This window comes from Vipera ursinii (genome assembly GCF_947247035.1).
Source record: "Vipera ursinii genome assembly, chromosome: 4".
NCBI classification, from domain to species: domain Eukaryota; kingdom Metazoa; phylum Chordata; class Lepidosauria; order Squamata; family Viperidae; genus Vipera; species Vipera ursinii.
This window is the reverse complement of record NC_139514.1, coordinates 8307261-8331767: the sequence shown is the minus strand read 5'-3', so window position 1 is coordinate 8331767 and position 24507 is coordinate 8307261. Positions and strand designations below refer to the sequence as shown.

The 24507-nt window shown below is 43.7% G+C and overlaps 2 protein-coding genes across 2 annotated transcripts in view; one reads left to right on the top strand and one right to left on the bottom strand.

Moving 5' to 3' along the window:
• Nucleotides 1-1449: 1449 nt before the first annotated feature.
• Nucleotides 1450-12942, bottom strand: LOC310640086 (transmembrane protein 126A-like). The gene is made up of 5 exons (XM_083362193.1): nucleotides 12736-12942; nucleotides 7271-7391; nucleotides 6039-6232; nucleotides 3533-3647; nucleotides 1450-1667 (listed from the first exon to the last, which is right to left on the bottom strand). Exons 2-5 carry the CDS (start codon nucleotides 7381-7383, stop codon nucleotides 1463-1465), a joined length of 627 nt encoding a protein of 208 aa, XP_083218319.1. The 5' UTR covers nucleotides 7384-7391; nucleotides 12736-12942; the 3' UTR covers nucleotides 1450-1462.
• A 108-nt stretch (nucleotides 12943-13050) lies between these two features.
• DLG2 (discs large MAGUK scaffold protein 2) overlaps nucleotides 13051-24507 on the top strand; it is a gene marked incomplete at both ends in the record, with an annotated part of 1055326 nt that continues 1043869 nt past the window's right edge. The window contains 2 exons of the mRNA XM_083362102.1: nucleotides 13051-13308; nucleotides 19920-20795. Of these exons, the coding sequence (XP_083218228.1) occupies nucleotides 20777-20795 (19 nt within the window). The remainder of the gene's footprint in view (nucleotides 13309-19919; nucleotides 20796-24507) is intronic.

The following is a 24507-nucleotide window of genomic DNA, read 5'->3' as shown; positions in this document are numbered from 1 at the left end:
ATATACTAGGTTAATTATTTAAAGACTGAAGTGCAACGTAACTAGATTCTAAATCTATTTTTCAAAACACACAACAGTCCAAACAGTAAAAGTAAAGTCCAAATTAAGAATGTTTCATTCTTAAGAATTGTTTAATTTAAAGTGGTTTAATTGTAATAGATGGTTAGATTCAAAATAGTTTTCAATAGTACAAATAGTACAAAAGATACTATTTTTCTAGCATCAGCTAAATTAGACATATTACATTGAGAAAAATGTTTCTCATTTCTTTCCTGTTACCTTTATGAAATCATCATTGCAGAGATGTTAACATAGGAAATAGATTATTTTGTTATCTAATTTTACCTTCCAAAAGACAGAAGATGAAAAATCTGAGGTCCTTTCCTGTTGGCTTTTTTGAATTAGCTGCTTTAGATTCTAAAAGCTAAGTTCCTAAAGAAGTAACCCTGTAAATAATTTTAATGTACTCCTCTAGTGCAGGCTCTTTTATGACTCAAGGACTTCAACACCCAGAATTCCTGAGCCAGCATGGCTCAGCTTGGAAATCTCTCCCTTTCCCCTCAGCATGGCTGGCTCAGGATTTCTGGGAGTTGAAGTCCATGAGTCATAAAAAAGAGCCAAGATTGCCTAGCCCTGCAATAGGCTTAGGAAAGCCAATAGAGGGAGCTTCTTCTTCTTCTTTTTTTTTTTTTTTGCAAAAAAAAGGTGCCGGAACGCCGTTCTGAGCGTTCTATGAGAAAAAAAGCCCTGGCTGTCTCCCTCTGCTAAGAAACAGATATGCACTATGGGATTTTGCAAAACAAGTTGCAAGCAGCTCTGGGGAGGTTGTCATCACTTTGAGCTGTTGTTAAGCAATTGATTGTAAGTTGAGGACAGTCTACAATATGTTAGCTATGTTAGCATTTTGTGTTCACTGGGTAGGTTGAATTATTGTTGGACTCTTGCATTAAATTGCCCTCCATTTTGTTTTCTATTGTGGAAATAACAGAGAAATACTTTTCTCTACTCTCCCGTGTGTAGACCAGCAATCTAGAAAATATTGTTCAGTGCTCTTCATGTGCTCCAGGAAGGGCTCTATGAATTTGATGCATTTGTTGCTGTGTGCACATGTAGATAAGTATATCTATATACTTTGTATAAATAAGCGTATCACTGTACAACTTCTTTTTCAGCAGTATCTCTTGACTTCCCTGCCCAAAAGTTTAGTTGTTGCTTTTCTCATTCACCCAGTGTTGTTGGTTACTATCTTATAGTACAGCTTCAGAGGTTGATCCCTTTAAGAAACTTCTGTGTGTGTGTGTGTGTGTGTGTGTGTGTGTGTGTGTGTGTGTGTGTGTGTCTGTCTCAATTATCCCTTTTTCACAAAGTTGATATAAATGACCCAAACCAGACTAGAAGGTTCCAAAGTTATCTAAATCTTGAAAGAACTCCAATCAAATAAAAGCTTAACACCTTTTAAGTTTTATTCTCCGATTTCCTGAGGATCCCTTCCGGGTTCAGGCATGTGGATCATTTTGAGATATATTTCGTGATGTCTTGAGCCAAGGTATGCGCCAAGTGCAACTTGGATGAAAGCACCAAACCTCATCTTTTTGAAAATGGGTTTGCTAAGCGTGACCCAGAATCGCACCGCATTCTCTTTGCCCGGCAAGGGAGTAGTATAGTACCTAGAAGAGAGAAAAGGTTACGGAGCATTTGGCTAAGATCGCGATAACTTAGGAATTACAGGGACCCATTTCATTTCCCACTTTAAAACAGACTCTACTACTGGGAAGGAAATAAATTGCTGACAGCTTCTTTCCAAAATTGACCATCCCCGAATATGAAGCTAATGTTATCCATTTACCAGGAGGATATTGGTAGATCTCAACTTGCAACCATTTGTTTAGTGACCGATTGAAGTTGCGACGGCGTTGAAAAAAGTGACCCCGTGACCATTTTTCACACTTAGTGAACTGCATCCCCGTGGTCACGTGATCAACATTGGCAACTGGCTCATGATGATAGCAGTGTCCCGGGGTCAAGTGATCACCTTTTTGCGACCTTCCGACAGGCCAAAAGTCAGTGGGGAAGCCAAAGTTACTATACAAACATATTACTAGCTTAGCAACTGCAATGATTCACTTAACAACTGTGGCAAGAAAGATCGTAAAACGGGCCAAAACTCACTTAATCACTGACATGATATGGGCTCAATTGTGGTTCTAGGTTGAGGACTATCTGTATAAAGAAGGGTATAGATTTAGGTGTAAAGCTTTTGCAATAACGGGTTTTAATTTTATTTCATTACATTCTGGAACCCTGTTCCCTCTTACTACAGGTAGTCCTCGTTTTACGACCACTTGTGTTCAGCGACTATTCAAAAGTTACATTGGTGCTGAATTGGGGGACTTATCACAGGACTTCCGAGTTCCAGCCATCCGCAGCATCCCCCATGGCCATGTGATTGGAACCCATGGTCATGAGATCATGATTTCCGACATTTTCTGTTGGCTTCCCACAAGCAGGAAGTTGGAAGCTGTGTAATGAATTGCAGTTTTCCTTAACGACAGCAGCCAGGACTGCCAAAATTGCCATTGCCAGGCAATTCCGATCCCAGTGGTTCTCATGAGCCAAGGACTCCCCATATTCTCATGAAGTTGAGGAAAGCATTTAAATGAAGAAAATAATTTAGTACGTAAGACAGGAAGGTACAGAATCCTATAATCTACACGATCATGTTGGATAATTACATAGAATTAATGCTTACATTAATTACCCCCATGTTTTTGTTACACACACAGTTCAACAGTGAAAGATCACCAATGAATGGTTATATATGAAAACAGATTATCTCACAAAATAGAAGTAATGGATAAATAGGATTTTTGGAATTATGCACAGAAATGCCAGAAAATGGAAGTTAATAATACTCAAAGCACACAGTTTGGTAATTCATTTGATTTCCAAGCAAATGGAGGCACCAGGTCTTATTTTTGGGGTTTGGGTATGTGTGTCTTGTTTACTCGCCTCCGGCAGTGACAGCCCTGCTCAGCTGGTCCACTTCTGCAGCCGAAGGAGCAGCTTCATTCTGCAGCTGCATCCTGGCCTGCATTTCGCAGTTGGGCCTTTCCGGAAGGCCTCTGCAGCCCAGTACCGAGCTATGGATCAATCCATAGTTTGGTTCTCAGCTGCAGTGGCCTTTCCAGAAATGCAGGCCTGGCTGCAGAAGAGGCCACAGAAGAAGAAGTGGGCCGGCAAGGAGAGGCCTGGCTGCAACGTAAGTGGTGTGAGGCGCATGGGGCAGATCCACATTCCCCATCCCTACCCTAGCTTGATTTTACCTCACTCCAAAACTAGGGTTTTATTTTTGGAATAGGGCTTATATTAGGCCCACCCCCCAAAAATCAAACTAGGGCTTATTTTTTGGGTAGGCCTTACTTTCACGGTAACAACAAAAACCCATTTCCGAATACAAGCAAAACACAATCTTGGTTCCTGCAAATAAAAATGCTATCAGAATGCTTAATATAACAATGTGGTTGAAACATACCTTGTAGCCAGCAATGCATTCAGAGGCAGTGCTATAATTATGGGGTAGAAATAGCCTGTGACAGCTCCTACTAAACTTCCTCTCACCATAGCACAGATTTCACAGTTTAAATTGCCTGAAAGAACAAAGAACTGTGGTTTAAAATCGTTCTCAGAAAAAATGCAATGGACATGCTGAATGCTGACGACGTTCCTCTTGTGGGATTAGGTTAGGTATGGAGCATGTGACATAAAATGCTATGTTCCAAGCTCCACTGGAACATTTAAACTGACCTGTAATTCCAGTGGAAGAAACCTCTAGCTTTGTCAAAGAAAATGTGCAGTCATTCATTCATTGTTGCATGAGCCTAAATTAGCACAGTAATCCAAGTTCTACTATGTGGCCTGCAAAGTAATTGGCCCAGGGTTATTTTAAATATTTTTAAAGTATGGAAGCACACCTTTAGGAATGTTAGTTAACTTAAGCCAGTTTTCTGTAGGTTGTATAATAGGTAGCTCCAGGATGTGTAACACCCTTTCTGGTGGTCCTAATCAAAACATGAGGGAACATGGATTTGTTTCAGATTTCTATTGCAGGAGAATACTCAGAACAAGTTTGAATGAGATGCTTAATTTTCCTGGTCTTGGATCGGTCTGAACAGAGATTATTTATGTGCCTTTAATCAGTTTTTCTCAGCCAGCCCTGGCAACTTATAATTGGCTGGGGAATTCTGGGAATTGAATTCCACATATCTTAAAAAGCTGCCAAGGTTGAGAAACATTAGAGGAACAATACTGTATTTAAAAAGCAGTTTAGTTTGGTTGCAATACTATCAGAAAAACAGAGATTGTTCAAACTACATGGATGCCTGTCCTAATTTTGTTGCTGATGTCTTTTCCAATGCTGCTTTAGTTTTGTCAGTAATTTCTTAAACGATTTGTTTCATGAAACGGATTATAAAAGGCTTTGAAAAAAAACACATCCTATTGGATGCTTCCGCCTTAGAACAGGCAGAACTTCAGGAGAGTAAAGACCCACTTCTCCACAGGGTAGTAGAGTAAGAGAAAAGAGTAAGCTTAGGGTGTGCCATCTTCATGTAGAAACTTGAGTAATTTCCTCAACTGGAATCTGGTTACCTTGCAATTGAAGTATTTGCAAAGTGCTGTACATGGGTCTGCCCTTGAAGGCTATCCAGAAGCTTTGGCTGTTCCAAAATGCAGTAATGGGACCTTCTTTTTATGTCCATGTATCATTGCTGTTGGGCAAGCTGCACAAGTTGGCACATGGCTTCCAGGTGCAATTCAAGGTGCTAGTCAGCATGGAGAAGTTGACACGTCTTCCAGGCGCAATTCAAGGCGCTAGATTTTCATGGAAAAGGGCCTGGCTATTTGAGGGCCCATTTGCGTCCAGTCATTTCTACCCATATGAATAGGCAGAATAGGTGTGCTCCAGGTCCAGTCAACGGTTGTCATCTTATGAGACTCGGGAAGCATGCCTAGTCTGTTGCAGCCCCTGGTTCTTTATTGAAAAGACACAACTTCTAATAAACAGCATTCACCAAAGACACATACAATGACCACTCTCTTAGCATCCTGGATATTTCAAGTTTCTTAAGAAATCACCATGTTGGCCTGAATTGGGAGTTTGACCCCTTTGTCAAGTCTTTTATGAATTCTTACTGTTTTGTCTGGGTGGTTAGATTTCCAACTGTGTTTTTAAGTTCTGTTTTTGAAATAATTGTGAACTGCTCAGAATCTTTTTTTTTGTTTTTGAAAATAGAAGCTTTGAAAGCGGGGAATGCATTCCAGTGCCCTAACCAAGCATGATAAAAGGTTAAAGTATTTTGTAAATTATTCTGGGAATTGTACAGTGCAACGAATGGGGGGAAAAAAGAAACTTGTAAGAATTGGAGTTGTAATTTTAAAATACAGTGGCATAGGTTTTATCTCGTCTGGAGCAGTAAGTACCGGGATCTTACACACTATTTACTAAAATGGTCCTGTTTTGTGGGCATAATTGGGGAAAAAAGAGGAAACGTACACATGGAGGATGGGGTCTAATTTGGCTCAGTGAAGGTAAGGTCTGCGCCATACTAGAAATATTGGAGTAGTTATTACAGAAAACTAAAAGCTTGCTGAGTTATTTGGATGAATTCAACACAAAGTAAAGGTAAAGGTTCCCCCGCACATGCGTGCTAGTCGTTTCCAACTCTAGGGGCCAGTGCTCATCTCCGTTTCAAAGCCGAAGAGCCAGTGCTTGTCCGAGGACATCTCCATGGTCATGTGGCCGGCATGATTAGACGCCAAAGGCGCACGGAACGCTGTTACCTTCCCACTGTAGTGGTCCCTAGTTTTCTACTTGCATTTTTACATGCTTTCGAACTGCTAGGTTGGCAGAAGCTGGGATGTAACAGGCGCTCACTCTGTTATGCAGCACTCTGGATTCGACCCGCCAAACTGCCGATCTTCTGATCGACAAGCTCAGCATCCTAACCCACTGAGCCACCGCGTCCCTATTCAACACATACCTGCCATCAAAGAGTGTTTTACTATGGCCTCGTAAGCAATTGTAGTTGTGGTGAATGGCATGAAGGCCATGGCTGCAACTGTTGAATAACGAGCCTGTGTGACGTGCAGAATCTTCCTAAATGCGTTATTAGAAATCAAGGCAAGGAGACTTGAATTGAAGGCGAGGGTAAGACCTGCATTTTGGAAGAAACTTCTGTAGAAAAAGAGAAGTTGTTACTGCCGCTACCATCACCAACGACTAACACTAACCTGTGTGTCACAAACTAGCAAAAGAACAAAAAAAAGGAAAGCAAATACTCTCACTCTGAAAGCTTAAACCAGTATAGAATCTCATGACATATTCCTGAGGACTAGCTTCATGGTAGGTACATTTTCTACCAAAAGCAATCGGATTCATACAGTGGTGGCGATCAGACTATAATTTCTGCTAAGGTGAAGTCTGACATTTTTAGGCAAACAAAAGTCCTATTGAAATTATCATCCTTTGTCAAATTAGCCTCCATTTTATTGCCAGCAGAAAATAAAAGAGGCAAACAGACAATAAGTTTGAAATTTGGTCTTCATGCAGCAATTTTCTGCTGTATTCTGGAGGCTCAGAAAATAATCTTATCTGTTTACACTGCATTATTTTTTATTTCTTTTATTTTTTTATTTTAATTATTTTTTTTATTTTAATCCCATTTATATCCCGCCCTTCTCCGAAGACTCAGGGCGGCTTACAATTTAAGCACAAACCAATGTGCTTAGCAATATCAGGGTGCAGATTCCTAAGTATCTTGAAATTGGAACTGTCAAAAGAAAATCCAGGTAGTCCTTGACTTATAACCACAATTGAGCCCCAAATTTTTGTTGCTAAGCAAGACAGTTTGTTAAGTGAGTTTACCCCATTTTGCAATCTTTCTTGCCACAGTCAAGTGAATCACTGCAGTTGTGGAGGTAGTAACACAGTTGTAAAGTGAATCTGTCTTCCCCAATGACATTGCTCGTTAAATGATCGCAAAAGGTGATGACGTGACCCTGGGACATTGCAATCGTCACAAAAATGAGCAAATTGCCAAGCGTCCAAATTTTGATCACAACCATGGCAGATGCTGCAACAGTTGTGTGGAAAACGGTCATAAGTCGCTTTTTCCAGTGCCGTTGTAATTTCAGCTGGTCACTAAACAAAAGGTTGTAAGTCGAGGACTACCTGTACTTAATGGTGAGATATTTGCAAAGTGTGAGTACTCACTGATCTTGTGCAGGCAGTTTTTCAAACATCTTTTCCCAGGCGGTTTCTGAGATTCTTCTCGAATTATTGATTATTTTCTCCATAGAATGATCCAGAAATTCTTTCCCTGTCATTTTAATCCCTGGAGCATTGAGAAAATAAAGGAGATAAAGGGGATTAAAAGAGAAGATACAAAATGGTATTATAATGCTTCAGTAATGTTTCTTATCAGTATGTTGGTTCTCCACTTCTACCTATGCCTGAAAAAAAGAGTGCTTTTAAGATTCATTTTAGATTTTCAGTAATTAATTGATTCCTTAAAGCCAGGAGGGAACCTGGAAAATTTAAGCTGCTGTAAGGAGTAGCTTAGAAGTTCACTGTTCCTGCTCAAAGTCTGCAGCACTTCCAAAGTATATATACTGTTTTGTACCAGCCTGCTACCGGCCCTGCAGAAAAGGCAGGGACAACCCCTTTTACAAGAAGGCAAGAGGCAGGAACTAAGCCTGCCAAATTTATGGATATAAAAGCAAACAGAACAAGACACAAACCATGAAACAGGAGCTATTCAAGCGGTTGCCTTCAGCAAACCAGCCCTCCCACGCATTCCCCTTTTATACAGTTCAGGGCGTGGCTTCTTTCTGCCTCCTTCCGAGGTGCCCCATTGCCTTCCTCTGTTTACTCCTGATTGACTGCCTCCTGCGTCGGGCGTCCTTGAACAGGGCCAGCTGTGGGTCATCTTCATCCACGCTGTCAGGCTCACACAGCTGGGTCTGCGTCGTGACCAGGTGGGAGGGGCCTGGCTGAGGGCTCTCATCAGCAAGATCTTCAACCCCCTCAGCAAGGTCTTCAACACCCCCCTCCTCCTCTGAGTCATCCGACCCAACTGCCGAACCCACAGGCTGACCCTGAATCACAACATATACTTACAATATTTTATTATTACAAAAATAGGGTGGTGTATGTCTTTGCCCAAAGAAGACTCTTTAAATTATCACAAAATAAAATTGCCTCTTGGCATGCACTTATTAATAAAACAAAAATATGTTACAGTGCCATCCTTCTAAGCAAGCTACCATTCCAGTGAAGAGCATTAACAACTACAGAGGGCCAGTTTCTCAATTTGCTGTTACCTGCGAAGTCGTGTCCGACCCATTGCGACCCCATGGACAACGTTCCTCCAGGCCTTCCTGTCCTCTACCATCTTCTGGAGTCCATTTAGGTTCATGCCTACTGCTTCAGTGACTCCATCCAGCCACCTCATTCTCTGTCGTCCCCTTCTTCTCTTGCCCTCAACCTTTCCCAGCATTAGGCTCTTCTCCAGTGAGTCCTTCCTTCTCATTAGGTGGCCAAAGTATTTGAGTTTTAGCTTCAGGATCTGGCCTTCTAAAGAGCAGTCAGGGTGGATCTCAGTTTCTCAATAATCCCATATAAATATGTGCTCTGTCCTTGCTCCAAGGAAATTACAGAAGGTTTTACCCATTATTTATTGTAGTGCTCTTATTTCCCTTCAGCATGTGGGGAAATTCTGAGCCCCCTTTTGATAAGGAAATCATTTTATCCTGATTCATATGAAATTGAATATGTAATGAACTGAGAGAAGGAACAATACTATGGGAACTTAGCAAGCTTTGTCTGGGCTGCAGCTACACTATATCAAAAGTCTCTAATGCTTTCTGATATTTTATTTGCTTGGAATGACAGTGTTTTAAGGTTTCACTTTTTTTTACACTGTAATATATTTTGTTAAATGTTTTTATTGGTGCCACATTTATGAAGGCTTTATTTTTGTTATTACCAATGGCCAAAGCAATAACAAAGCTGAAAGCTGTCCAGAGTCACTTGATTGAATTTGGCAGCTATATAAATTGAATAAACAGATTTATTGATAAAAGCCCATTTATTTCTGAGAGCAACAGAGAACCAAGTAAATTCTTATTATACACCAAAATCCTGCTCAAAATCCTATTGTTAAGTCTAAACAACCCAAACCATCTATGCCGGAAAATGAACTGTGAAAGATCTCAATTTACTTTAATAACTTCCGGAAACACAGATCAATCAGTCAAAATACTCTGCTCCAATGCCCTACGTTCATTTTTTTTCTTTCATTCCTATCTAGTTGTTTTTTATTAAAGAGTTTTACAAAAACAAAATTTTACAATATATCCCCAAATCCCTCCCCCCCCAAACCCACCCACCTCCCCCCCCCACTTCCCGGAGCTAAATACAGGATTATAGTTACAATAATCATATTCTAAATACAAATTATGCATAATATACAATTAACCAAATTCATAATGTGCTTTAACTCCCCTTCAACATAACTACAAACAACGTACCAATAACAATATCCCACTAAAATCTACTCATAAGCTAAATGGAACTTTTTAGTCCCATATTTGTTCTGAATATAATTTATCCATCTCCTCCAAACTGAAATATATCTTTCCTGTGAATGATCTTTCAAATAAGCAGAAATCTTAGACATTTCTGCAAGATTCCAAACTTTAAACACCCATTCTTCTATAGTGGGCAAACTATCCTTCTTCCAATATTGTCCCACCAGTAACCGTGCTGCTGTTATCATATTCAACATCAAGTTAGTTTCTTTGACATCACAATCTACAACAATACCCAATAAAAACAATTGCGGAGAAAACTTTATCTTTCTCTTAAAAATCTTTTGAACGTTCCACCAAATTTTGATCCAAAAAGCTTTTATATTTCTACAAGTCCACCACATGTGAAAAGAGGTAGCTTCTAAACTACCGCACCTCCAACATTTAGACTGTAAATTAGGATACATGTTGGACAGCTTCTTGGGATCCAGATGCCATCTGTAAAACATTTTATAAAAAATTTCTCTTAAATTTTGAGCCTGAGTAAATTGTAACATTTCTTTTCTTTCATTCCTATCTAGTTTTATATGTGCTGGCAAACTAAAAATCAGAAGCTCCTCCTTTCTTCCTCTTTACTTTTACTTTCCGTTTTCTTTACATTTGTGTTATTTTTAAGATTTAATAATAGAACTGATTTGAAGATGCAAAGTACACTGCACATGGACAACGCTTTTAGGTACGCTAAATCACAATGGCCTTCAAACTGTTGGGAAACATTTTACAAAGTGTTCCTAAACTTTTTGCCATCACAACTCCCCTACAAAACCAAGCCCCAAAATGAACACAAAGAAAAACTCTTGAACACGATGCCATGAAACTTTGAGAGATGGATTTATCATCACAATGTAGCCAAAAAGGTTCTTCATGCCTCCCCTGGACACCTGTCTGCACCTCTTAGGTTGGGAAACCTTGTTTTAGGGCAACAATTGTCATTTCAATAGTGAGATAGGCAACATAACAATTTAATAAGTAAAAGTTTTGATTGTTCTCTGGAGCAGAAGCTAACTTCACATTCCAGTGTTCTGATTTATACTGGAGTTCTTTATCAAACCCAGGGAGATAATCCATACAGGTTAGCACAATTTTCCTCCCCACTATTATCCCTCCCTCCCTTCTTTCCTCCCTTCTTTCTGTCCATCCACACCTTCCTTATGTTCACCCACTCCTTCCTTCAGAAGGGATCAGGTTGTGCACCAGAGGGAAGGACGAGAAACAATGGTTGGAAACTGATCAAGGAGAAAAGCAACCTGGATTTAAGGAGATTCCTGACGGAGGATAATAAAACAGTGGAACAGCTTGCCTCCAAAAATGATGGGTGCTCCAGCACTGGAGATTTTTAAGAGGAGGCTGGATGGGTGACTTGTTTGAGATGGTGTAGTAGGTTCTCCTGCTTAAGCGGGGGTGGGGGGTGGGGTTGGACCAGACCTCCAAGGTCCCTTCCAGCTATTCTATTCTATTCTTATTCCATTTTCTATTCTATTCTATTCTATTCTATTCTATTCTATTCTATTCTATTCTATCCCATCTATTCCATCCCATCCCATCCCATCCCATCCCATCCTGACCTGTCCCGTCCCATTCCATTCCATTCCATTCCAGTCTCAATTTGCTCTTCTCTTCTCTTCTATTCCATTCCATATATTCTATTCTATTCTATTCTATTCTATTCTATTCTATTCTATTCTATTCTATTCTATTCTATTCTATTCTATTCTATTCCATTCCATTCCATTCCATTCCATTCCATTCCATTCCATTCCATTCCATTCCCATTCCTATTCCTATTCAGTCCATCCACTCCTCCCTTCCAACCCACCCCTTTCAGCACTAGGAAGTCGGACCCGATGCAGAAGGATCTAACCACCTGCACCGTTTGCAGCAGCGCTGCAGCAATTTTCCCTTCTGCAGGTAGCACAAAGTCCTGGTCCAGCAGCGAACCGTCGCACCCTAACCCAGGGGTAGGCAACCTCGGCTCTTTTAGGACTCGTGGACTTCAACTCCCAGAATTCCTGAGCCGGCTAAGCCGGCTCAGGAATTCTGGGAGTTGAAGTCCATGAGTCCTAAAAGAGCCGAGGTTGCCTACCCCTGCCTTAACCCCTGCAGCAACCCCTGCGTGGGAATCCCGGGGTTAGAGTTTTGCTTGCCATCAGGACCTGGGCAAGGGAAGGTCTTGCAGGCAGCCCACCAAGCCGCAGCTAGAGATTTATTTATTTATTTATTTAGTTACATTTATATACCGCCCTTTCCCTGAGGACTCAGGGCGGTTTACAGGGAATTAAAAAATCCAACATACAAAAGTTAAAAACCAAATTAAAAAATATTAAATTGACCCTGTACACTTAAAAACCCCAATTAAAAATTTCTCCTCAGCCTGGGCCCGAAAGCTCAAAGAGCCAGGTCTTCAGGCCCCAGCGGAATGAACGGAGGTCGGGGGCAGTCCTCAGCTCCACCGGCAGCTGGTTCCAGAGGGCAGGCGCTCCCACTGAGAAGGCCCTGTCCCTGGGTGTCACCCGCCGGCAATCTCTCACCGGCGGAACCCTGAGCAGACCCTCCCTGTGGGAGCGCACTGGGCGAAGGGCGTTTGATGCCGGCAGCAGGTGTTCCCTCAAATACCCCGGACCCAGGCCGTGTAGGGCTTTATAGGTGATAACCAGCACCTTGAATTTCACCCGGAGGGCAACCGGAAGCCAATGCAGCTCGCGGAGTAGAGGTGTTACATGGGAGTATCGGGAAACCCCCATTACAACTCCCTGCATTGCACCCGCTCATGCCACCGGGCGTTGTTCCTAAGCTCCGCTTGGCAGGAGAGAAGCCAGCCCGGAAGGCCTCCCAGTTTCTGCAAAGGACAAGCGACCCGACCGTGCAGTTGGGAAAACCAAACGGGAATAATAATAATAATAATAATAATAATAATAATAATAATAATAATAATAATAATAATAATAATAATAATAATAATAAATAATAATAATAATAATAAAGTTGGAAGGGACCTTGGAGGTCATCTAGTCCAACCCCCTGCTCAGGCATCCCATCCTCATTTTCCCATCCTCGCCTCCCGGCCCTTTCCCAGCAGCTCCCACCTACCTTTTGTAGGCGCTTCTTCTCTTTCGCTAGCCGCAGCCTGGCCGAGCGGAAAGGCCTCCCCCGCTCAGGGTCCTCCTCGCTCAGCCTCACCGAACCCGACCGGCCACCGCTTCGGGGGCCCGCCAAGCGCCGAGGTCGCGGCTCGGCTGGGTCACACGCCGCCCGCCGGGGCCGCCATCTTGGCTGGTCAGGAGGCCCAACCTCGGATTGGGCGGCTGGGCCGAAAGGGGGCCGCCGATTGGCCCGTCCGCGCTCCGGCTCCTCCCCCTTCTGCTGGCTTCTCCGGCGGTTCTGAGGCGCGTAATCAGCCGGGCCGGAGTCGGCCGCGCTGCTGAGGCGAGGCGGAGGGCGATGGCCGCGGCGGGAGCTTCCGCGGGGGTGAGGCTGGCGGCGGCGGCACTCGGGTGGTTTCCTGTCAGATGGAGCTGAGCCGGCGCGGGCGAGCGGGCAGGCCGGCTGAACCCGACGGACGGAGCGGCTTTTCCCCTTTCCCGACCACGGAGCCCACCTCCCCACCCCGACGAGGGCTCAGCCGCCAGCGCGGTAATAATCTCTCTGGAAATAAATCCCCCTGTAAATCCTTTTTCGGGCCGGACCCTGGCTTCATCCCTCCGCTTCGTCTGGGGCGCGGACTCCACTCCCCATCGTTCCCAGCCGGCGTGGCGAAGGGGCGGGGGGCGTGTCTGGGAGAGCGGGGTCAGCACAAAAGCCCATCCTTCCCAGCAGCCTGGCCCTGAGACGTCAGGCTGCCACTCCCCTGGCTCGCAGCCTTTGGGATGGACTGGCATCCTTCCCAATGGCTTGGGACTATCGGGCCAATGGTTGTCCTTTCTGGATGCCTTGAACTACCATCCCCATCATCCGGGATTGGCAAAGGTGGGTGGGTGGGTGGGTAGAGACTTAGGGTTGGGGAAGGAGACTTGCTCCTGTGGTCCATTTCCCCCCCCCCCCACACAAGAAAGTTGGGCTCTTGAGTCCCCCACGACTTCCTCCTGCCTTTCTCCCCCCCCGTCCCATTTCAACATCCCCATTTTAAAGTTTTTTGCCACTTTCCTTATTTCTCTAGCTTGCATATTTTATCCCTCGCTTGAATCTTGCTTCATCCTTGCCTCCATCACTTGACACTTCATTTTTATCATTTACTCCCACCCACTTTGCAGCCTGCTTAAAAAGCGTCTTCCCACCCGTGCCCCGTGCCTTCTCGCTTGCTGCTTAAACCCCTGCAACCTTTTTGGGGGCTGCCATTTGTATACTTCTCTCCTTGGATGAAACACTCACTTGTTGTTGTTAGCTGCGAAGTCGTGTCCGACCCATCGCGACCCTATGGACAACGTTCCTCCAGGCCTTCCTGTCCTCTACCATCTTCTGGAGTCCATCTAAGCTCACGCCTTCTGCTTCAGTGACTCCATCCAGCCACCTCATTCTCTGTCGTCCCCTTCTTCTCTTGCCCTCAATCTTTCCCAGCATGAGGCTCTTCTCCAGTGAGTCCTTCCTTCTCATTAGGTGGCCAAAGTATTTGAGTTTTAGTTTCAGGATCTGGCCTTCTAAAGCAGCGTTTCCCAACCTTAGGAACTTGAAGATGCGTGGACTTCAACTCCCAGAATTCCCCAGCCAGCATAGCTGGCTGGGGAATTCTGGGAGTTGAAGTCCACGCATCTTCAAGTTCCTAAGGTTGGGAAACGCTGTTCTAAAGAGCAGTCAGGATTGATCTCCTCTAGGACTGACCGGTTTGATCGCCTTGCAGTCCAAGGGACTCGCAGGAGTCTTCTCCAGCACCAGAGTTCAAAGGCCTCAATTCTTTGGCGCTCAGCCTTTCTTATGGTCCAACTTTCACTGCCATACGCCTCAGTGAACAGCTTGCTTCACCCAAAGTGTGTAACCAACTTAAGTTAAAAGAGCTAGCTTGTTATGTTTTAGTTCAGTTTTTATGGCTTAGCCTGAAGACTCAGCTCTTCTGCAGACTCTGCTGCAGTGCACTGTGCTAATCCAGAAAATGAATTAATTAATTAATTTGGTAACCAAGTGGAGCATTCGAAGTATTCATTTATTTATTTGATTTGTACAGTTGTCCATCTCACTTTTATGTGCGGGGGGGCCCCCTTGGTGTTCTCTGAGCTTGGTTGTATTCTTGCAGATGTTTCATTACCTAAGTAGGTAAGATCAACAGTTTGTCATCAGTGTACTTTTGTGTGAGTCTAGGAGACTTACAATAAAATACATAAATGCACAATATAAAAATAAAAAAGGTAAAGGTTGCCCCGCACACGCGTGCTAGTTGTTTCCAACTCTAGGGGCCAGTGTTCATCTCCGTTTCAAAGCCGAAGAGCCAGCGCTTGTCCGAGGACGTCTCCGTGGTCATGTGGCTGGCATGACTAGACGCCAAAGGCGCACCGAACGCTGTTACCTTCCCACCGTAGTGGTCCCTATTTTTCTACTTGCATTTTTTATGTGCTTTCAAACTGCTAGTTTGGCAGAAGCTGGGACGAGTAACAGGTGCTCACTCTGTTACGCGGCACTTGGGATTCGTCCCGCCAAACTGCCAACCTTCTGATCGGCAAGGTCAGCGTCCTAACCCACTGAGCCACCGCGTCCTTAATATAAAAATAGAAAATAAAAATAACCACAAACAGCAGGTCGTAATATAATCAATCAGCCAGACAGCCAGGAGATGGGCTCTCTTGACTTGGACACAAAGTCAAGCTTTCAAAACGTTATAAAAATCCAGCAGGTTTAGGACTACTACTCCTCAGCCTTGGACTGTTACTAGTCCATGACTTGTTAAGAACTGAGTTGCACAGCTGGAGGTGAGCAGCTTGGAAGCGAGTGAAGCTTCATCTGTATTTGCAGCCACTCCCCAGCGCTAGGTCCACCTCAGATCATCAGGCATCAGGTTCTCATAGGGGCGTGAACCCTACTGTAAACTGTGTGTGTGAAGGATCTAGGTTGCCTAATTCTCCCCCCTCCCCCCATCTGTGGAAAAATTGCTTTCCACAAAACTCGTCCCTGGGGATCACTGGGTGGGTGTTATGTCAGAAAAGGATCTCCTCTCGGTCCCACCAGCTGATACTTCGTAGCTGACGGTGCGCAGAGCATGTGTCTCCTGCCACTTCAGATAGGATGGGTAGAAAAGATCAGATCAATTCCACCGGCAGGTTGCAGTTCACCTTCCCTGTGCAAGCCTTGTCTAGACATTGACCCACCAGTCTCCCTTGCTTCTGATCTCCGTCCCACCACGCTGATGATTCTTGCCATTTTCTTCCTCTGCATATTTCTCCGTCTTCCATTTTCTCCCCTGATGCACCCTGACTCACCCAGAAACTCATTTTCACGTGGTCTGTTGCTGTATTCATATTCTTCTCTATAACTCACCTCTGCTTGAGGAGCAGTTCTTTCCTGCCAGTTTATCTTGCTGCCTCTTAAAATCGTTTTTCGGTTGTCTCTCTGTATGTATGTATGTATGTGTGTGTATGTGTGTATGTGTGTATATATACATATATATATACATTACATATACATATATATACATGTACATGTACATGTACATATACATATACATATACATATACATATACATATACATACATACATACATACATACATACATACATACATACATACATATATATATATATATATATATATATATATATATATATATATATATGCCACTGGGCACATCCAGCCTTTGCTGGGGCCTGCTGATGTAGGATCCTTTCAGATTTTGGTATCCGATTTCATTTTCTTAATGGTCCTTCGTTCCACGTTGAAAATGCACACACATTGCGTATTGCAAGGCCTCATTTCAACTTCTCTTCCCCCCCCCCCCCCCGTTTCTTATTTTTGCCCATCTCACACTTGCCAGGATCTTTAAACTTTGTCATGCCTCAGTTTTTACGCAGGTGCTTGCTACCCTTATGTAGGGATAGTGCGCTGGTTCACGTAGCCTTCCAATTGAGCGTCTTCGGCGTTTAATAGTGTTCCTTCTTCATTTTGCTGCTGGTGCTGAATTTTAGGAGCAAAGGATGCTCCTAAATGTACAGGCCTAAAATTCTGGCAGTGCCATAAGAGCATCAAAGGAGCCTTTCTCCAAGTCCCAGGGGTGAAGAGATTGTACATTTTTGAAAGTGCATTTCTTAGTCACGTCATCACTACTCTTGAAATTCTCACCCAAGTAGCACTGCCATCTGTGGGGGATTTAAACAGATTGCTGTGTTTCGTATTTATAGTAATGCCTTTCCAGTTTTATATAGACAAGAGCACCGTTTTTAGATCCTTTGGGGCTGAAGGAATACTTTTGAGGTTTTCCAAATAAAATTGGTAGTCCTCCATTAATGATTGGGAACACCGTCCCTAAGTGATGTACTTTCATGCTGGTAGCTCCAGTAGTTCCAGTTGTTGTCCTTAAGTGAATTACAGACATTTGCAAGGTCTGACCTCTTGTGATTGACAACTGTGACCTCCTGCTGCTTCCCCATTGACTTGCATGTCAGAAGCCAGTAGTGAAGATCACAAAATTGTGGCCATGTGACTGTGGGGCACTGCAACTATTAGAATGGTGAGCTGGTTATTGTGCTCCTGAATCGTGGTCAGGTGATCATGGGGACATTGCAATGGCTGCAGCTTTGAGGATTCTTCATGCAGCGCCGTTGTAACTTCAGACACTGAACGAATGGTTATTGAAGGCTACCAGCAAATGTCTGGACATCTGTTTTCAGCTCAGTCTTAACTCAGCCCTTAGAAATATAATGCTTTGCTAGATTCTTTCTTTTAACAAATCTTTACCATAATTGTATTTTTATCCTTGCGTTGCTTCCTAGGTTGACTTCCTACGTTCTGTGCTGTTGTTCCGTTCTGAATCTGATTTCCCTTGAAATGCCTTCTTCTTTTGCATTTAGTTCTCTCTCATTTGTCCCAGAGATGCTTTTTCAAAAGGCAATTTGGACTTTCTTGGTTTTTATTTATTTTTTTTAAAATTCCATTTATATCCCGCCCTTCTCCGAAGACTCAGGGCGGCTTACAAGCTTAGCAGTAGCCTTCATTCTATGTATATGCCTGTTTATTAGGGCTTTCATACACCCCCCAAGCAGCATTATTACAAAGTCAGCTTAATTGCCCCCAACAATCTGGCTGGACTAGAACTCACCATCTCCTGGTGACTGGCCCAAAGTCATCTAGTTATCTTTCAGACCTAATGTGGGGCTAGAAATCACCATCTGCTGGTGAATGGCCCAGTCACCCAGCTGACTTCCATGCCTAATGTGGGGCTAGAACTCACCATCTCCTGGGGACCGGCCCAAAGTCTCCCAGTTATCTTTCAGACCTAATGTGGGGCTAGAACTCACCATCTCCTGGTGACCAGCCCAAAGTCACCTAGCTATCTTTCAGACCTAATGTGGGGCTAGAACTCACCACCTCCTGGTGACCGGCCCAAAGTCACCTAGTTATCTTTCAGACCTAATGTGGGGCTAGAAATCACCATCTGCTGGTGAATGGCCCAGTCACCCAACTGACTTCCATGCCTAATGTGGGGCTAGAACTCACCATCACCTGGTGACCGGCCCAAAGTCTCCTAGTTATCTTTCAGACCTAATGTGGGGCTAGAACTCACCATCTCCTGGTGACCAGCCCAAAGTCACCTAGCTATCTTTCAGACCTAATGTGGGGCTAGAACTCACCACCTCCTGGTGACCGGCCCAAAGTCACCTAGTTATCTTTCAGACCTAATGTGGGGCTAAGAAATCACCATCTGCTGGTGAATGGCCCAAAGTCACCCAGCTGGCTTCCATGCCTAAGGTGGGACTAGAACTCACCATCTGGTGACTGGCCCAAAGTCATCTAGTTATCTTTCAGACCTAATGTGGGGTTAGAACTCACCATCTGCTGGTGACTGGCCCAAAGTCACCCAGCTGGCTTCCATGCCTAAGGTGGGACTAGAACTCACAGTCTCCAGTTTCTAGCCTCGTGCCTTAACCACTACGCAGAGATCTATGTAGAGATTATAGGCACAAAAAATGAAAGCATTGCTTTGAACCTGGGAAACGGACAGCCTGATTCCCTACTGGAGTTCCACTGAATCCTAGATTTTTGCGACAGGTCGCCAGGGTTTCCTGGGAGACCATGATTTATTTTAAAAAAAACAGAAACAAAACGCTCGAAACTTCAATGGTGGGTTGGCCTGCTGGCGTGTGCACAGGCCTTGGAGGGCTGCGTGGATCGCACTCGTGTGCAAGCTGGGTGAGCAAATTGCGAGTCAATGAATCGGGAAGAGAAGAACGAGATGAGAGACGAGAGAAGGCGCAAAAGGCAGACATCGTGAGGCTTCCTTGTTGGGGCTCTCCTTTGCCAGCCCATCCCTCTTTTTCTATAGGTGCAACGCCCCTGGGGCTCCTCCATCTAGGGTAGGTATATGACATCTGAGGCAGGGCACCAGTGGCAGCAGGAGCCACCCACCAAGGAGGGTCACTAAACAAGTGGTTATAAGTTGAGGACTGCCTGTTTTATTCTCCTTTCACGTTTTTATTTAATTTCTGCAGCCGCCCATGTCAGATGAGCAACTGTGAGTGGCAAGCCACCATAAAACAATCACAACACAGGTAGTCCTCGAGTTACGACCACAGTTGAACCTAAGAACTGAGTTTTGCTCCATTTTACGACCTGTCTTGCCGGATTCACTGTGAAGTGAACCCCTGCAGACGTTAAATTGGCAACAGGGTTGTTAAGTGTGTCTGGCTTCCCCATTGACTGCTTTTGAGAAGGTCACAAAAGGGGGATCACATGGCCCCGGGACCAGTGGTGGGATTCAGCCCAGTTCGCACCACTTCAGCAAAACCGGTAGCTAATTTTTTTGTTGCCCAGGCCCAGAATGGACTTCCGGAAGCGGCATCCACACAGAGGTTCACCTATTTGAATCCCACCACTGCCCGGGACCTTGCAACCGTCATAAAAATGAGTCAGTTGCCAAGCGTCTTAATTTTGATCACATAACCAGGGGGATGCAGCAACGGTTGTACGTGTGAAAAATGGTCAGAAGTCACTTTTTTCCAGTTGTAACTCTGAGCGGTCACTAAGCTATAAGTCGAGGACTACCTGTATAGTAGAAAGATAAATATCTACGGCAGCCAAGAAAAGTTCTCGATTTCATTGTGGGGGAAACTGTTCTTAAAACTCTTCTCCTCTCTCGGTAGGTGGCTGCCGCTCCTGAGCTAAGCGCGAAATGACCACAACTCAGGCACCCCGGCGCCCTGTTATTTGCTTCACCAGCTTGCCGTGTGAACAGCACTGTCGCTTTAATAATTCCATGTCAAGGGATTGTTTCCAATCCTCTTGGGTGTAATACAAGAGGATCAGAGGGATGTTACAGACCAGAAGGCTGGGCGGAGAGTATACAAATGAAAGTGACGGCTGTGCGGGTAACCAACTGAAACTTCGGAGCTTACGTTTCTAGTATCCAGAAGACCAGGATGTCTGTCTTACTGGACAAAAAATCCTTGTGACCGCATCAGGAAGGAAAAAATAATAATAATCATCTCTTTGAATTGCCTCCAGCTTCCTTTGAATTTTATTTGGATTATTTAAGAACAGGGTTGGGCTGTTTTGGACTGTGGAATCCTGCGATTGCCAAGTTTTTGGACTGTGTGTGCCTTAATTGCATTTTTTTGACATTCACTCAACTTCTGAATACAGTACAAAAACAATCCTTCGTGGTTAGAAGAGGGATTCTTAGACACTTTTGTAAACGGAGGTGTGTTTTCTCCGATATATTTTTATAGCTTGGGAAATACTTTACGGATTTTGACAACTGCCTCGTGGCAGAAATTCTCCACAACTCCCCTCCCTGCCTTGCTCTTTTCCTGGTGATGTTGGAAGTTTTTCACTTGAGGAATTATGAGCATCATTGGAGGAAAATGAAGAAATAAGATTCCTCTTTTTAAACTGAACCATTTTTGAGTGGGACGGCAGACTTCTGACTTCCCAAGATAATTCCGGAAGGACTCTACAATAAATAAATATTTGCATCCAGTGCCAGAAGTTAACAGCAAGAATGCCAGTGAAGAAGAAAGGTGGGCTATGAGGGATTTTTTTGGTCTGTCTTTTGAACATAAAATTGGATATGTGACATAGGCCATTTTCCCCTAAAAATCATTTGAATGGGAGAATAAAAGTGTTTTTTGGTGGAGAGGGGAAAGAGAATTGTTTTTGTGCATCTTTGTTTACATGCAAAAAAAACAACTTTAAAAACTTCAAATAAAATTGTTTGGAAACCTAGGATCTCAAGTTTTGAGTTCTCAGAGAGCTTTTGATTTTTGTACTGCTGGAGTAAAGGGAATTGGGGGGGGGGGGAGGGACAGCTCCAGTTACTTTATCTCGGCAATAATTCCAGCATAAAAATACATAAATATAAGTGATACCGCTTCAGCAATACTTTGTTCTGTGGGCAGGATTGATGGAAGAATTCCCGGATAGATCTTAGTTTACAAAATTATGACTAATTGCTTACCGAGCCCAATGTTATTATTTATGGTGATGTTTTTTTTTAATGGAAGGTGTTTCATTTGCCATTATTTTAGAGGTATTCCTGAAACACACAGCCGTAGCTCTTATTTATTTTCTAGCTGTCATTAAGTCAACAAAATTCATGGGAAACGTGAGTCAGGAACTCCCACTTCAAACATTAGGTTGAATAAAACTGCTTTTTGAATGGGTCATGAATATTTTTAAAATTCTGTAGTGAAATACGGTTTTATGTTTTTTTTAAAAAAAATAGCTCTGAAATGTCCAAAGAATGTCCACTTCATCCAATACAAAATAATAACGAAACTATTGTTCACTGCTAAGGAGATTGTCTATTATGTAAGGGGGAAGAATTGGCTACTGCATTTTAAGTGTACCTTTATTTAATTTCCTCTGTGCTCATTAAAATCCTTGACACTTGAGTATAGGTTTCCTCTGCAGCACAGTTGTCTTGATCACAATAAATGACAAGCATTTTGTTGGTATGACCGAAAACTAAAAGGGGTTAAAATTTGGCACAGAGTCATATCGTTCCCGGCTTCACCCCAGCCTGTTCTTCATTTCAGACTCCTTTTTATTTGTTTGTTTTAGCATGTAAAATATTTTTGGCTCTCGTGTTTTGGGAATAGAAATATGTTCTGATATTGGCTAGTCTGGAACATAGTTATAAATCAGCGAGGAAAGAGGAGAAAGGAGAGACTGTTGTTGCTTTGGGTTATTGTAATTCCTTGACTTGCTGCTTCCCAGATAATGCATTAATTAATGGTGACATCTTTATGATTCAGCTTAATCGTTACAATGCACCTGATTGGTGCTTTATTGCTGAAAGTAACAGGAATCCATAGAAAGGAAGATAATTGATTGTACCGCTTATTTGTCAGACTGAGTAAAGCACAGGGGAGCTTATCTGTCGTCTCCAAATTTCCTCCTTATTACATTTCTAGATTTAGAAGAGCAAATTCCAAACCTTCGGGACATTTAAGCTGGGAATTTTGGCAGTTTGTAATCTGAGTATAGTTGGAAGACATCCGGGAGAGGAAGAGAAGTCAGAATGGATTTCACGATTCCTTCCAAGTGTTTGATTCTGTGGAAATGTTTGGCCCTGCCATGGCTGTAAGCCTCCCGTGCGGAGGTAAAGTTTTTCAGAATTTGTATCTTGGTGAGGAGACGGAGAGAGAAACATTTCTGATGTTAGCGCCAGAACGAGATTTGTGTTAAGGTTGATTGCTTTGAGCGAAATTCCAGGTCCTTTATCACGGGGGTTCACAACTGGGGGTGCGAGGTGATATTCCAGGGGGTGCAAAAAACCTGGGTTTAGAAGTTTCAAAATTATAGTGCATATAGCATAATTTTATGTAAGGGGTTTTTTTTGCGAGAATATATCAGAAGCGTTCTAGGGGTGCAGGGTATCGAAAAGGTTGGGAACCACTGCTTTATCACCCGGGATAACCATCAGATGAACTAGACCAGGGGTCCTCAACCTTGGCAACTTTAAGACTTGTGGACTTCAACTCCCAGGATTCCTCAGCCAGCAAAGTCTTAAAGTTGCCAAGGTTGAAGACCCCTGAACTAGACTGTAGAAACTAGGATGAACAAAGGTAGAAATTCTATTTTTATTCGATTTCAGGAACGGTTGCTATAACAAGACAGTTGGCCGCTGTTGGAACCTGTGGGAACTTTTAATTCCGGATTCATACTTGATCAGATTGTCAACATTTCACACTTTGAACGGACCCATCTTCTTAATTTGAGTTCATCGTTCATCTGTGGGGATTCTTAAGTCGTCCAGGTTTTTTCTCTTTTTTCTTCGAAAGGCAACTGGACTGTTTTTTTTTTCCTTGAGGAAGAAAAGTCATTTTGCTTCTCATCCAAGAAGCTTCTTCAGTTGTGACTGATTGGTGGACAATTCCTTGCCGTCGTCTGGTTGTTATCTGAGACTCATTGAAACCCCTTGGGTTTGTTCCCCCCCCACGCCCTCAGGACGACTTTAATAGTGCGAATGGGTGTGGAACCTTCTCGGCATTGTTGGAAGGACTGTATTGTAAACAGGAGATAGGTGTTGGCATATCCCTCCCCCTCTGTTGAGAATGTGGACAGCATTCTGGACAGAGAGGATCTTAGATATGTGGTTACACCTGCCAGGTATCTTTTTTTTTAATCCCATTTATATCCCGCCCTTCTCCGAAGACTCAGGGCGGCTTACAATCTAAAGCACAAATCAATGTGCTTAGCAATAGCCTTCATTCTATGTATATGCCTGCTTATTATTAGGGCTTTCGCCCCCCCCCCCCAAGCGGCATTATTACAAAGTCAGCTTATTGCCCCCAACAATCTGGGTCCTCATTTTACCTACCTCGGAAGGATGGAAGGCTGAGTCAACCTTGAGCCTGGTGGGACTTGAACTTGCACTAATTGCAGGCAGCTGGTGTTACTTAAGGAGGCATTAGCCCACTGCTCCACCAAGGCTCTTAAGTAAGTTGGAGTCAGTAAACCCACTGGAAAGCATTCTCGCTTGCACGCTGCCATGCGTTTCCGTCGGCCGTCCTGTACGGCAAGTGTAAAAAGACACCATTGGCTGAAAGACACTGCTCTTGTGGCTCAGGAGAGGTGGACACATACTCCTTCGATGTTCCTTCTATAGAGCTATTCGGGGGGAAAAAACCCATATCCTCCCCATAATTGATAGGTATCCTGGTCGTTTGGAAAGTATTTATCTACAGGGGCTGCTTAAGCACGAGCAGCCAGTGATCGCGGCACAGGTGGCTAGATTCTGCGCCGCAGCATTGGGGATTCATCAGAAACATCAATAAAACATTTTAGATCTTTTTAATAATCTTTTAAAAGGGACGCGGTGGCTCAGTGGGTTAGGACGCTGAGCTTGTCGATCAGAAGGTTGGCAGTTTGGTGGGTCGAATCCCGAGTGAGCGGCTGTTACCCGTCCCAGCTTCTGCCTACCTAGCAGTTCGAAAGCACGTAAAAATGCAAGTAGAAAAATAGGGACCACTACGGTGAGAAGGTAACAGCGTTCCGTGCGCCTTTGGCATCTAGTCATGCCGGCCACATGACCACGGAGACGTCCTCGGACAAGCACTGGCTCTTCAGCTTTGAAACGGAGATGAGCACCGGCCCCTAGAGTCGAAAACGACTAGCACGCATGTGCGGGGGAACCTTTACCTTTACCTAATAATCTTTTATCATTAATTTTATTACGTGTTTTTATCCAGCGTTAGACTATAGTCAATGTATTTTTATTGTCAGGCC